The following is a 15,415-nucleotide window of genomic DNA, read 5'->3' on the forward strand; positions in this document are numbered from 1 at the left end:
TGGGTAAAAATCTATATGAGTTATTTTGAAATGAGAACAGTTGCCTCCTAATCTATGTGGACTGGGAAGTAGACTTACAATATGGCATAAATTGGAGAGCTGATAAATTCGAGGATGGTGGAGACACTTGATAGAAAACAACTGTTTAGTCTTAATTAACTATGAATAACTTTGGCATTCACATTTTGAAACTTCCGAGAACCAACATGCCATTTTCCTCATTCATGTTTGCTTTACATCAGATTAATTTTATTTTAAGAAAGATTTTTTTTATACTCTTATCCTCTCCCTTTCATCCAAGAAATACAACCATACATCCCAAGATAGTGATCCACAAGGCACATCTTTGGGCCGCCTACATGGTGAAAGGCCCCGCCATCCTCCTCTAATTCAGAGAACTTTGCCTGTAATTCCAGTGCTTTGGGAGGCTGAGGCAAGAGGATCACTTGAACCAAGGAGTTTGAAATTACCCTGGGCCACATAGCAAGACCCAGTCTCTACACAAAATAAAATGTAAGCCAGGTGTGCTAGCACACATCTCTAGTCCTAGCTACTTGGGAGGCTGAGGCAGGAGGACTGTTTGAGTCCAGGAGTTCAAGGCTGCAGTGAGCTATGATCACACCACTGCACTCCAGCCTGGGTGACAGGGGAGACCCTGTCTCAAAAAAAAAAAAAAAAAAAAAAGAACTTCAACAAGAATGCATAATAATTATGTTACTGAGCTGCCATCCAGGTCCATAGCCTCTCTCCTGAAGGGCAGTTCCAACTTGAAACCTCTTCACCAGCCTCCCACACAAGTATGCAGAGCCCACCACACCATCATAAAAACTGAACCCGGAGAAATCTGTAGAACATTAGGGCACGCTAAGAAAATCTACAGCGTCTTTGTCTGATCCGTACCTTCGCTGCAAGAGAACCACCCACAAGTTCTCTAGTCAAACAAAGATGACATTCCATCCACCCCCACTCCTTAGCCCCCAGCGTGGTCCTTCCCAGGATGAGTTATACACTGAAGCCTGTTTTGGAAAAACTACCTCCTCTCAGTTCATTCTGGTTTAAATTGATTTTTTTTTAAAGTAATCCACTTATGCTGTTGCTTGTTTAGGAAATTAACCACTGTTGTTTTTTGTTTTTTAATCTAAAGAATATGTAATGCTTCAGAAAATGGGTTTCATGTAAGTGGCATGTTAAAAGCTTTTGTACCAACTGATTTGGGGTCTTCCTGCTGGGTTTGCAGGAACCAATTCTTTGCTTAAAGGCTCAAGGAAGGGGACTGGGCGATTTTGACAATAACCAATGCTTGTGGAGTGCCTGCTGCAGCCCAGGCCTGGGCTAGGTGCTTCCACACATGCTGTCTGATTTAATCCTCACTGCAATGTTAGGTCGTAGAGGGATCAGGCTGGACTTGAAGGGGTTGGTGGCCCTAAAGAGCATGGTGTGAAAGCTGTCATATTTTAGGCTTTATTTGACTGGGAGAAGTTCTGGGTCAGACAGAGGGTTCCCTCCAAGCTGTCCTCTATGACTAAAGTCAAGACACCAGTATGGAATATTTATGGTGTATAGTAGGGCTGCATTCAGCAGGCAGCCCAGGATGAAACTGATGGCTTTTGTCTTGTCCTCACTCCAGATGTATTTCACATAAATTAATACTGAGACCCCACCAAATTTTTTTTTCTTTTAGTTTCTTGCTCTCTGCAACCCTGGAAAAACATTTCCTACTTGGATAAAGTGTTCTGACCCAGGGCAACACTGTGTTACTTAACTCCTGAGTTAGCCATGCTTTTCTGAGGCTATTCCAGACTTTTCTGCCTCTGTGCAACTAGTTTTTATCGTGTTTTTTGAAAAGAGGTACCACCTACATAGCTTAAAACAATCTTAGGAAAATCTGAAATAATAAGAATGCTCCAAGAGTAGGTGGGTATTCTAAAGGCTCATCATATAAACATTTGGGTGTCTTCAATTTTTAGAAAAATGTTTAATTATAAGTATTTGAATCTCTTATCCTTTCTCTTTTAAAAAATTCTAGAAGGCTGGGCATGATGGCTCACGCCTGTAATCCTAGCACTTTGGGAGGCCGAGGTGGGTGGATCGCTTGAGCTCAGGAGTTCGAGACCAGCCTGGGCAACATGGTGAAACCCCTGTCTCTACAAAAAAATACAAAAAAATTAGCCAGGCATGGTGGCGTACACCTGTAGTCCCAATTACTTGGGGGCTGAGGCAGGAGGATCACTTGAACCTGGGAGGTCGAGGCTGCAGTGAGCCAAGATTGTGCCACTCTACCCTGGATGACAAAGTGAGACCTTGTCTCAAAAAAACAAAAAATCTAGAATATTCTAGATAATACTAAAGTTCACTTTGACTGTCACTTTTAATTCCTGTTCCTTCCTCTCTGCCTTCTAGAAGTAACTGCCTTTCTTTTTGTGTATAGCCTTTCAGATATGTATAAATACATAAGTGCACATGGAAAATATAGTAACATTTTATGTGTCTCTAATAAATGGTAATAACATACAGTACATAGTACATACTGCAATCAGAAAACTTTTTTCACTCCAATATATTTTTTGATGTGTCCCTGTTAATACATGGAGATCTGGTTCATTTCCTTCCATTGAAATTTCATTTCCCATTGTATGAATAGACCACATTTCGTTTTTCAAGTCTCCTTTGAAATGATAGCTAAATTATTCCCAGTCTTTTGCTATTTACTAACAATTCTGTAATGAACATCTTTGATATGTCCCCTTGCTCGTGTGTATGAGATTTTCTGTAGGATAGATAATGAAAAGTGGAATTACTGAGTATGTTGCCTGTTATTTTTAAATTTTTAATCCAAGAAATATATGCCTATAGTTTAATATTCATAGTTCTACAAAGGAATACATATGGAAAACAGCAGTCCTCAGTGACTGCCCACCACCCTTTTATCCTGCCCAGGCACAACAACTTTCAACTATTTCTGCTGCTTTTAAAAATGTAACCTCCAGGCCGGGGCGGTGGCTCACGCCTGTAATCCCAACACTTTGGGAGGCCGAGGCAGGTGGATCCACAAGCTCAGGAGATCGAGACCATCCTGGCTAACATGGTGAAATCCCGTCTCTACTAAAAATACAAAAAATTAGCTGGGTGTGGTGGCGGGCGCCTGTAGTCCCAGCTACTCAGGAGGCTGAGGCAGGAGAATGGCGTGAACCTGGGAAGCAGAGCTGGCAGTGAGCCAAGATCACTCCACTGCACTCCAGCCTGGGTGACAGAGTGAGACTCCATCTCCAAAAAAAAAAAAAAAATGTAACCTCCAATTTGGTTTTTTTGGGTTTTTTTTTGGTTTTTTTTTTGGTTTTTTTAATGTGGAGTTTCGCTCTTATTGCCCAGGCTGGAGTGCAGTGGTGCAATCTTGGCTCACCGCAACCTCCACCTCCTGGGTTCAAGCAGTTCTCCTGCCTCAGCCTCCCGAATAGCTGGGATTACAGGCGTGTGCCACCATGCCCGGCTAATTTTTGTACTTTTAATGGAGATGGGGTTTCTCCATGTTGGTCAGGCTGGTCTCGAACTCCTGACCTCAAGCGATCTACCCGCCTCAGCCTCCCAGAAAGCGCTGGATTACAGGCGTGAGCCACCGCACCCAGCCTCACCCCCAAATTTCTAAGTAACATTCTTAGGTGCTACTTCTTGATTCTTTTTTTTCCCCCATTGTAGGCATGATCTCTGGCTTCCCAAAATATACCAATTGAGCCCTCTTTTCTCACCCTTGACCCCATCACACACATGCAAACTTTCTCTTCATGTCTTCCCAGTATCAATCAATCATAACTTGAGCTTTATCAATATGCGGTATTTGCCTTCTTACAACTATATAAATACTTTTCACAGAGAAGTCATTTGGTATACAGTAATTACTTTTCCTTCTCTGTGTGCTGGCCTGGGAGGTGACATCTTTCAGAATAAATCCTTTCAGCAAACAAGTCTGGGTGGCAGCTCCTTCTTGCTTCTTGTCCAGTACATGGAGGGTTGGTAATCAGTGATTAGGTGCACGAATTGCTCCGTCAAAGAGGAGTGTGTGATTGTGCAGAGGTGAAATGCTTTGGATATGAGTAATGCAAAACCTTTTCCCAGGTCACACACTGATTCCCTCCTAGGCCCTGAGAAGTTTGTTTTCCTCATTTGCTCTTCATTTTTCACTGAGTACCCTGCCCCGTCGACTTCCAGCCAGGACCAAGAGTGCTAAGCTTTGGCTCTCGGGGCCTTGATGAAGTGTTTTGCCTAATGGCTGTGTTCCTGGGCCTGATTCTTCACAGTTGTGTGTGTGAAGCTGAGATCACCAGCTGCATTTTTTTCTTTCTTTTTTTTTAAGGGTCAAGAAGGGTTTATGTCCTTAATTATTTATTTTTATAATAGAAATAATACAGCCTCCAGTGAAAAATTTAAACAGGAAAAGGACTGTATGGAGCCAGGGGACAAGGCCCCTGTCTCTCCTCTCCCCAACTCAGCGCCTTTGAGACCTCAGAAGCAGTGTTGTTGCAGAACCAGATTACCTACGTTCCAATCTCAGCATTTGTTAGCTTGTATGGCCTTGAACAAGTTGCCTAACCTTTGTGTGCCTCCGTTTTCTCATCTATAAAATGGGTGTTTTAGTCCATTTAGTGTTGCTATAATAGAATACCTGAGGCTGGGTAATTTATAAAGAAAAGAGGTTTATTTGACTTATGATTCTGGGGATTGGCAAGTTCAAGATTGGGCAGCTGTACCTGGTGAGGGCCTCAAACTGCTTACACTCATGGTGGAAAGTGGAAGGGGAGTCAACGTGTGCAGAGATCACATGGGGAGAGAGGAAGTCAACTCTTTTAACAACTCACACTCTTGGAAACTAATGTACTCCTGAGAGAGTGAGAATTCACTGACTCTAATGGGAAGGCATTAATCTATTCATGACCCAAACACCTCCTACTAGGCCTTACCTCCCAACACTGCCACATTGGAGATCAAATTTCAACACGAGTTGTGGCAGGGACAAACCACATCCAAACCATAGCAATGGAAAAATAATAGTGTTCACCTTACAGGGTTTTTTGGGGATTAAATGAGTTAATACTTATAAAGTGGCACAGAGAAAGCACTTCATAGATATTAGCCAGGAATATTATTAACAGTGTGTTTTATATCCTTCTAGACTAGTGGTTCTTAACCTTGACTGCATATTGAAATCTAGACTAGTGGTTCTTAGCCTTGACTGCATATTGAAATCACCTGGGGAGCTTTAAACTTCTTGGTGCCTGGACCCTGCTCTCAGCAATTCTGATTTTATTGGTCTGGAGAGCAGCCTTGGCATCAGGATTTTTAAAGGCTTCTCAGAGCATAACAATATGCATCTGGGGTGGAAACCGTTGTGCTGCATATTTTCCATGTGTATCGGTTAGGATAGGTAAGGGTATGCTGCAGTAACAAACATCCCCAAAATCTCATCTACTTCTCATTTATGATACATGTCCATTGTGGTCAGCTGTATCTCTGATCCACATCATCTTTATTCTGGAACCCAGGCCAACAGAATATGTGTGGGCATTGGTGAACATAGCTGCCTTCCAGGCTAACAGAATAAATATCCAGAGTATTTACAGCCTTGTGAAGTGAGAAAAGAGAGTGCATGGGGAAGTGTGCACTGGCTCCTAAAAACTTCAGATCAAAAGTGAAATATTTTTGCCCACATATCACTGGCCAAAGCAAGTTGCGTGGTCCAATTTCTAAGTAACATGCATACGTGCTCCTTCTTGTAGCACATACAAGAAGTATGTTTTTTCAGTTGTAGGTATGATCTTTTGCTTCCCAAAATATAAGAATTGAGCTCTCTTTTCTCACCCTTGACCCCATCACACATATGCAAACGTTCTCTTCATGTCCTCCCAATATTAATCAATCATAACCTGAATTAAACAGGGAGGGTATGTGTCAGCGGCTGGATGGTAAATATTTTAGGCTTTGTGGGACACACAGTCTACTCACCTCTGACTTTGTAGTACAGTGTAGACAATATACTGATTTTTTAAAAAATGTAAAAACCTTTCTTAACTCATTAGTCATACAAAAACAAGCAGCAGGCCAGGTATGGCATGGGGGCTGCAGCTTGCCAACCCCTGCTACATGTCATCCTTTTGCAGGGAGAGGCACCTCAGGGAGGGACCCCAAATATGGGTGAACAGCAGTACAGTCTACCACACTATGTATACAGAAAGGAGGCACTTTCACTGCACAAGTGTGCAAATTCATACGTTATGCTGTGTTGCAGCTTGCTTTTGTTACTTAGTACTGTATCTCTTGGTGACAGTTTCATATCAGTAACTCCAGAATGACTTCATTTGTATAATGGCTGCCTAGTTTTCCCTCCTACGAATGTACCATAGTGCCTTAGTGTTTGTGTGTTTTTATCATTAACCCTCTATTGTTGGATAACAGGGATTTTTTTAAATATCAAGAGGAGGGAGTAAGGCAGTGTGCATAGAGAGATTGTTGGAAAGAGAGACTCAACATCCCAGCTCTCCCAGTAGTTTATACTGAAATCTTCCAGACCTCCCTGAAAACAAAAATGTGTTGGAGGCAACCCCTGAAAACATGCATTTGCCAAGAGGCCCTGTTTTATTCCAGCCATATCATATCTGTGATAAGCGTCCTTGCAACGCTGAACACTGTTGCAACCCCAGGATCAGTTTCCAGGAGATTTAAATACTGGAGAGGGTAAAAAGAAATGGTGAAAACTAGAAGTGAGATCCCGGAAGCTGTACAACATGATTATCACACCGGCCTCACACAGAGACACATTTTAGGCCACGCATGAGCCGAGCAGATGAGGAAAAACCAAAACTGCTTTTCAGCAGTGGGATGGGACCGAAAGGGTAGCTAAGATTCCTCAGGCTCCGCTCGCATGTGATTTTACCCTTCTCTGTCTCACAGGACACCACAACGTCCGTGCGCATCGGCCTCATGATGGAAGAGATGATCTTCAACCTTGCAGATACACATCTGTTCTTCAATGACCTGGAGGTTTGTGGTTGCTGATTTCATTTAATATTTGCCATGTTTAATCACCTACATCTAGTTTATGGGGAGAAGGATGCTGCCTTTCCTTTCTTTTTTTTTTTTTTTCTTTTTTCCTTTTTCTTTTTTTTTTTTTTTGTTGTTGTTGTTGTTTCTCTTTTTATGTTTTTTTTTCTTTATTATTATTATTATTATTATACTTTAGGCTCTATGGTACATGTGCGCAACGTGCAGGTAAGTTACATATGTATACATGTGCCATGCTGGTGCGCTGCACCCACCAACTCGTCATCTAGCATTAGGTATATCTCCCAATGCTATCCCTCCCCCCTCCCCCCACCCCACAACAGTCCCCGAAGTGTGATGTTCCCCTTCCTGTGTCCATGTGTTCTCATTGTTCAGTTCCCACCTATGAGTGAGAATATGCGGTGTTTGGTTTTTTGTTCTTGCGATAGTTTACTGAGAATGATGATTTCCAATTTCATCCATGTCCCTACAAAGGACATGAACTCATCATTTTTTATGGCTGCATAGTATTCCATGGTGTATATGTGCCACATTTTCTTAATCCAGTCTATCATTGTTGGACATTTGGGTTGGTTCCAAGTCTTTGCTATTGTGAATAATGCCGCAATAAACATACGTGTGCATGTGTCTTTATAGCAGCATGATTTATAGTCCTTTGGGTATATACCCAGTAATGGGATGGCTGGGTCAAATGGAATTTCTAGTTCTAGATCCCTGAGGAATCGCCACACTGACTTCCACAAGCGTTGAACTAATTTACAGTCCCACCAACAGTGTAAAAGTGTTCGTATTTCTCCACATCCTCTCCAGCACCTGTTGTTTCCTGACTTTTTAATGATTGCCATTCTAACTGGTGTGAGATGGTATCTCATTGTGGTTTTGATTTGCATTTCTCTGATGGCCAGTGATGGTGAGCATTTTTTCATGTGTTTTTTGGCTGCATAAATGTCTTCTTTTGAGAAGTGTCTGTTCATGTCCTTCGCCCACTTTTTGATGGGGTTGTTTGTTTTTTTCTCTTTTAGAAGCTTGAAACTTTTGCTAACAACCCCCCAAAAGGCCCAAAACTGTGGCCGGTGATGGTTTATTGGAAACACACTTAGCTCAATTATCTCCCTAGCTTTCCTGTGCAGTTAACGGGCTCTTCTGTGTTCCAGTAGTAGTGTCCACTGGCAGTTTTACTCATCCAATAATGGCTATGTAGTTTCTTCCTCCTGAAATTTGCTATTTAATAAGTTTATTAAGGCAAATTAGTACAGATCCTCCTGGGTCAGTAATAATTAGCAGTGGCCCAGGATGGAAGCTTTTAAAAACAATTTACATTCCCCTGAAAGCATGTTTTATAAAGATAAAGAGTGAGAGTGAGCAGAGGGAATATGCTTATTGAAAGTATCTGCTCCTGAGCCCGTAAGCAAGTTCCAAGGGAGATAGGGAAAAAAGCGGGAGAGCAGCTTCAAAAATAAATTGAATTCATTTGTTTATACCCAGCCTATGTCAGAAAGGATTTCAAATGGGAAACATATTTAAAATAGAACTAGTAACACAAAGGCAAGCGGAAGCAAAGCTATGTCATAAATAAGAGTAAGACGTTGCACAAAAAAAATCCAGGCTCAGGCTAACTATTGCAATCAATTTCAGAGTGTATCACTTCCTGGTAGCCAAAGTAAAGAGGGAAATACAATGAGTTACTTCCCTCTAATGAAAGAGCAAGCAACTTTCTCCAACATGAAGGAAGGAGTTTTGGCTGATAAAAGGATCAGTATGGAAATCTGGCTTTGTAAATTATGTTCACCTTATTGGTTCAACAGATTGAAAACTAAAGGCAACCGGCTGGGCGCAGTAGCTCACGCCTGTAATCCCAGCACTTTGGGAGGCCGAGGCGGGTGGATCACAAGCTCAGGAGATCGAGACCATCCTGGCTAACATGGTGAAACCCCGTCTCTACTAAAAATACAAAAATTAGCCGGGCATGGTGGCGGGCACCTTTAGTCCCAGTTACTTGGGAGGCTGAGGCAGGAGAATGGCGTGAACCCGGGAGGCGGAGCTTGCGGTGAGCGGAGATCGCACCACTGCACTCCAGCCTGGCAACAGAGCAAGACTCCGTCAAAAAAAAAAAAAAAAGAAAAGAAAAGAAAAATAAAGGCAACCTAAAATAAAACTGTATACAAAAGAACAATTCTATTTCTCTTAGTAGGAATATTTTTTCCTGGAATCTGGAATATCCCTGGAGACTAAACTGTGAAGTAGAAATATGAAGGTTATGGATTTCAAATCCATCCTGGCTAGCCCAAGGCACTACTAATATTTATCATTAGGAAAGCATACAGATTTTTCTTTCTAGTCTGCAGGCTAGAGTTCCAGAGAGAGGAATCCCCGCTGAAATAATCTTGTGTTTTGTCCAATCTATGTAAGCCTCTTGGGCCTCAGTCTTCACATCTATAAAATGGAATTGGTATTCTCTGCCCAACATCTGTTTCAAAGAGCAGAACTAGGTAGAAACTTGAGGAAGAAAGAGAGCTTTGGAGCAATGGAGAATGAATACCATTGGCTTCAAGGCTTGGGACTGTCTCTATTCAAAAGCAAAGTTCAGGCTCGCTTCACGATGACGTCTATGGCTCGAAGGACACAAGAGAGAAAACAAACAAACAAACAAAAAAACTATGGCCGTTGAATTCAGTGAGTATTTATGGAGCCTAATGCAGTAAAGACTCAGCTGATTGCAAAGATCAAAACCCAACTCGTTTTAACCAAAAGTGGAAATTATTGGCCCTTGTAGTTGAAAAGTCCAGGGTTGTTTTCATTCTTGCTTATTGCCCCCACTTCTGTGAGAACAGGGACCACTCTGTCTGAATGACCCTGAATCTCCAGGGCCCAGGCAGTAAACAACCAAACAAATCCATAAACAAGACCATTTATGATAATAAAAAGGATATGAAGAAAATAAAATAATCAGATGTCAGAACAAGTGATGGGGATGGAGGAGGGTGGGGGGGGCAGCATTCTTGAGGCGGCTGGTCCAGGGAAGGCCTCTTAAGGCAGTAACATTTGAACCAAAGGATGACAAGCAGCCGGCCAGATGGAGATCGGCAGCGGTGGGCCTGGGACAGCAAGTGCAAAGGTCCTGAATGAGAACAAGCATGAAGCCCCCTGGGATCAGAGAGAAGCCATCGGGGGCCATAGTGCAGGAATAAAAGTATAGAGGCGGCCAGGGTAGATGAGCCTGGGGCAGGAGATATTACAGCAATCGAAGCTCATTCTAAGTGCCTTGGACATCCCTGGGGCAAGCTGGTATTAAGCAGGAAAAGCCACATGGTCTGGGTTGTTTGTTAAAAAGACCTCTCTGGCTGCTGTGTGGAGAATGGGCAGTCAGAGGGGAAATGTGGGCTGGGTGCGGTGGCTCACACCTGTAATCCCAGCACTTTGGGAGGCCAGGGCGGGTGGATCACTTGAGGTCAGGAGTTCAAGACCAGCCTGGCCAACATGATGAAACCCCGTCTCTACTAAAAATACAAAAATATTAGCCAGGTGTGGTGGCGGGTGCCTGTAATCCCAGCTACTCAGGAGGCTGAGGCAGGAGAATCACTTGAACCCAGGAGGCAGAGGTTGCAGTGAGCCGAGATCAAGCCACTGTACTCCAGCCTGGGCGACAGAGTGAAACTCCATCTTAAAAAAAAAAAAAAAGTAAAAAAGAAAAGAAATGTGGAGGCAGGGAGACCAGCCAAGAGGCTACTGCAATAGTCCAAGCAAGAGAAGAAAATGGACTGGATCCAGGTGGTAGGAAGACGTGGACCTGAGGGTGAGGTGAAGCCAAGAGGACTTGCTGATAGACTAGATGTGGAGGTTGGGGGAGAGAGAGGTGGCAAGGACTCCTGGGCTTGATCTGACCAGGATGTGTTGTCCTTCACTGAGATGGGCAAAACAGAGGAGGTGTTTGGTATGCAGTGGAGGATCCCATCCCCCTGTCTGGGGTACATGGGGTTTGAGATGTCTGAGACACCCTGGTGAAGATACCAGATCAGCCAGCAGATATATGAGTTTGAACCTCCACTGCAGTAACAACACCAGGCATGGAATAGGCGCCTCGTGGATCTTGGTTGAACCTGCGGCTCAAAGCCAGGTATTTTGCGGGATTTCTGTGTATTTCAAGCTGATGTCTTCAGAGTCTTGCCCCACTCTGCTGTTTCTCTCTGGCCCCTGAAGTCGAAGTTGCGCCTCTGGGAGGAGGATCTTAATTACCAGCTGGAGCTACTTAGGGAAGCCAGTTTGTTTTTATTTTCTAAATTTATTTCGAAAATGTCCCAGTGCCAGAAGCCCCCAGGGCACCTCAGCAGAATTGAAACCATGTTATACGATGATGAAGTTAAAATTCACACAAGTAAAAACATATTGTTTGTTGGTGCAGGGCAGTCCCTGTCACAATCTAAAGCACAGCCTTCTGCAGCTGCCCAGGGAAGCTGTGTGGACCAGGGCGAGGCGTGCTCAAGGCCCGGCAAAGCCAGAAGCCTTTGTTCTCCGAGCCTATAGTAGTACCACCTGTAAGGGAGTTCCTTCGCGCGTCCAGCAGCGCTTTATGAAGAGCTTACCATTTGCCAGGCCCTAATGGAATGCTGTGGAGTCAGCAGCAAACCAAACACAGCAAGACTCATGCCCACAAGGCATTGATCTTCCAGTTCAGGAGGCTGACCATAAACAATGGAATGCAAAGTATAATGTCAGAGCAAAGTGCTCTGAAGAGAGACCAAGAGAGTCAGGGAGGAGGCTGTCACCGGGGCTTTTGTTTTGTGGTTTTTACTTGTTATATCCAGGAGAGGCTCCTCTGACTTTTTTTTTCTTTTCTTTTTTTTTTTTTTTTTTTTTTTGAGACAGTCTCACTCTGTTGTCCAGGCTGGAGGTGCCGTGGTGCGATCTTGTCGCACTGCAACCTCTGCCTCCTGGGTTCAAGCGATTCTCCTGCCTCAGCCTCCCAAGTAGTTGAGATTACAGGCATATACCACCATGTCCAGCTAATTTTTGTATTTTTAGTAGAGACAGGGCTTCACCTTGTTGGGCAGGGTGGTCTTGAACTCCTGACCTCAAGTGATCCACCCTCCTCAACCTCCCAAAGTACCAAAGTACTGGGATTACAGGTGTGAGCCACTGCGCCCAGGCTCTTCTGACTTTTGAGCAAAGACCTGAAGGAGGTGGAGGAGGAGGCCATGCCGATATCTGGGTGAAGAGTGTTCCAGATAGAGAGAAGCACTGTGCAAAGGCCAAGGCATGATTAGAGTTGGTGGGCTCCAGAAAGTGGGAGGAAACCAGCAAGACAGAAGCAGAGGGAACAGGAAGAATTGCGGTGGGCAATGAGGGTGACGCCTTTGGGCCATCGTAAGGCTTTGGGTAACAGCCAAGGTGACAAAAGCCATTGGAGGATTTGGAACAACATGATGTGACTTTGGTTCAGAAGTGCCTCTGGCTGCCTGGTGGAGAACAGACTCCCGAGGACAAGGATTGAAGCAGGTATCTGCATTAAATCAGCAACTTCCAGACTCTCAGGGGAAAGAATCTGTGGGGTTTAAAGAATGGTCCAGGATTGGCCTGGTGCGGTGGCTCACGCCTGTACTCCTAACACTTTGGGAGGCCGAGGCAGGTGGATCACTTGAGGTCAGGAGTTCGAGACCAGCCTGGCCAACATGGTGAAACCCCGTCTTTACTAAAAATACAAAAATTAGCCAGGTGTGGTAGCAGGTGCCTGTAATTCCAGCTACCCAGGAGGCTGGGGCAGGAGAATCGCTGGAACCCAGGAGGCAGAAGCTGCAGTGAGCAGAGATCGCCCCACTGCACTCCAGCCTGGGCGACAGAGCAAGACTCTGTCTCAAAAAAAAAAAGGAAAAAAAAAAAAAGAATGGTCTGGGACACAGAAGGTGCCACATGCAAATGTATCTTAGGATATTCCACATGCATGTCCCAAGTTGAGGACAAAAGCCTTCTAATCAGTTCCATCTGCTGTTGAGTCCTGGCTCCACCATCTCCTAACCTGGGCAAGTCTCTCCATCCCTCTGAGCCTCAGTTTGCTCACCTGTTAAATGGGTGGAAGAAAAGCCCCCACCGTCTAGGGTTGTAAGGATGGAGCTATGTGAAAGCAGTCAGCACAGAGCCTGGCATACCTGCCCGATGTGGGGGCCTTTCCACCAGCGGGCTACGGGGGCTACATGTGTCCCTGGGGATAAGCAAGTGGGGGTTCTATGGTACCAGAGCAAATTGTTTAATCGCTACATATTTATTTTACTGTGAATTAGAAAACTATAACTAGCTTGCCGACCCCCGATTTTACAATCATTTTATAAAAGTATAGGCAACACAGAAATATGGCAAAGATGATGACAGTCATGAACAGACCAGGCCTGGGTCCCAGCCAACTGCTGCAGGTTGGGCATAAATATCGACAGCTCCCTCCCCGACTCCCTGCCACCTTGCCTTTGTGCAAGAGCTGCTGATTCTGCAGCTCTTACTTTGCAGGGCAGGTGAACCCTCCTCTGAAATGTCACCTGGGTCATGGGTAAGGGTGGATGTTCGGTTAAAATTCAAGCACCTGTTCAAGATCTGTCAAAACTGTCCTCCGGCCCCACTCTACTGCACTCACTCTGAAAGCCATTCATGGGAAGCCCCCAAGCCCCACTTCACAGGGATGTGCCACTGTCGAGTCAGAGCTGGACCTAGGTCTGCTGCCTCTGTCCCAGCCAAGCGGGGACCCCTTAGGTTTTGACTTCTGGGCTCAGATGCAGCCAGGAGGAGATACTGTTCAGCCCTGCCCTGTGAGAAGAAGAGAATGGGGAGGCCTGGCAGCCGAGATTGTGCTACTGCACTCCAGCCTGGGCGACAGAGGGAGACTCCATCTCCAAAAAACAAACAAAAAAAACAAGTATTATTTATGTTTTGAGATGTCACAACTTTAATTTAAAATACATTTAAAACCTAGATTCATGTTGAATGGCTGAAATTTTATAGACAGTGTGATTAAAGATGATTCCAAATTTCAGCAAGGGGACATTTAGTTCAGGCATGAAAAAGAAGTTAACAAGCAAAGGTAACTGTAAACAAAGGCATCATAAATAGATATAAAGCCAGAAGAAAAGGGATCTAAAGTAGACAGAGAAGATAGGCTGACTCTCCAGTTGCAGATTTTCATTATCAGCTCATCACACCACCGAAACTCTCTGGCGATTTGCTATCCACATCCATGGCGTTTGGTGGCCCTAAAGATTGTAACAGCCCCCATCCTCTTGGTTAAAATGGCAGGTGTGTTGACAAGAACTGTCTTAGGTGCCCCCTGCCTGCTGGGCATCACATTCTTCTTGGCATATATTAAAAGAACACAAGTTTGGGCCAGGCACGATGGCTCATGCCTGTAATCCCAGCACTTTGGGAGGCTGAGACAGTGGATCATTTGCGGTCAGGAGTTCAAGACCAGCCTCGCCAACATGGCAAAACCCCATCTCTACTAAAAATACAAAAAAAAAAAAAATTAGCCGAGCAGGGTGGCGTGCACCTGTAATCTCAGTTACTTGGGAGGCTGAGGCAGCAGAATTGCTTGAAACCAGGAGGTGGAGGTTGCAGTGAGCCGAGATCACACCACTGCAGTCCAGACTGGGCAATAGAGCGAGACTCCATCTCAAAATAAATACATACATACATACATACATACACACATACACACACACAAGATTTGCAGGCAAGATGCAGCAGGACTGAGGAGGGGGTCTTCCTTGCTCTCCCTTGCCTTAGCAGGCAATCTGTCAATGTCAGGGTGTCCTCTGGAAGCCAGGAGGTGTGCCTGAGTGAGGTGCCGTCCCTGAAGAAGATGTCCAGGGGCTGGCATGGTGAGGGCAGTAGTAAGAGGGAGGCAAACAGTTTGGCCCCAGGAGGGTGGAATTAATGCGTCTGGCCAGGGAGTCAATGGCCACACAGCGGTGGCTGAGGTTGGAGGCACCTGGCGTCATCCTGCTTTGCCTGAGTTTCTGCTGCATTCTCTGCTCCTGGCCCCTGTCCGCTTCTCTTCACTCCCCTTGCCATTACTTCTGTGGTCTAAGTCACCATCATCTTTCTCCTGGACGCCGTCACGGCCTTCTCACTGTTTCCCTGCTGTCTATGAATTAGGATACAAGCTCATCAAAATAAAGAGGCTTAAGTAAAATACAAATCTGTTTCTCTCTTGAGGAAATCTGAAATGTGAACAGTCTAGGGCCAGAAAGGCAGCTCTTCCATGCCAGAAGCCCAGGTACAGCGGCTTCCTTTCCCCCCACCCCCCGCCAGACAGGGTCTTACTCTGTCACCTCTGTCACCCAAGCTGGAGTGCAGTGGCATGATCATGGCTCACTGCAGCCTCGACCTC

General features: G+C 44.8%; 1 protein-coding gene across 3 annotated transcripts in view; it reads left to right on the plus strand.

The window, feature by feature from the left end:
* Nucleotides 1–15,415, plus strand: part of EYA2 (EYA transcriptional coactivator and phosphatase 2) — a 315,121-nt gene that overhangs the window by 261,594 nt on the left and 38,112 nt on the right. For all 3 annotated transcript variants that reach the window (XM_054541866.2, XM_054541867.2, XM_024239112.3), the window contains one exon: nt 6,940–7,029. In XM_054541866.2, the coding sequence (XP_054397841.1) occupies nt 6,940–7,029 (90 nt within the window). The remainder of the gene's footprint in view (nt 1–6,939; nt 7,030–15,415) is intronic.

The sequence above is a fragment of the Pongo abelii genome, chromosome 21 (assembly GCF_028885655.2).
Source record: "Pongo abelii isolate AG06213 chromosome 21, NHGRI_mPonAbe1-v2.0_pri, whole genome shotgun sequence".
Taxonomy (NCBI): Eukaryota; Metazoa; Chordata; class Mammalia; order Primates; family Hominidae; genus Pongo; species Pongo abelii.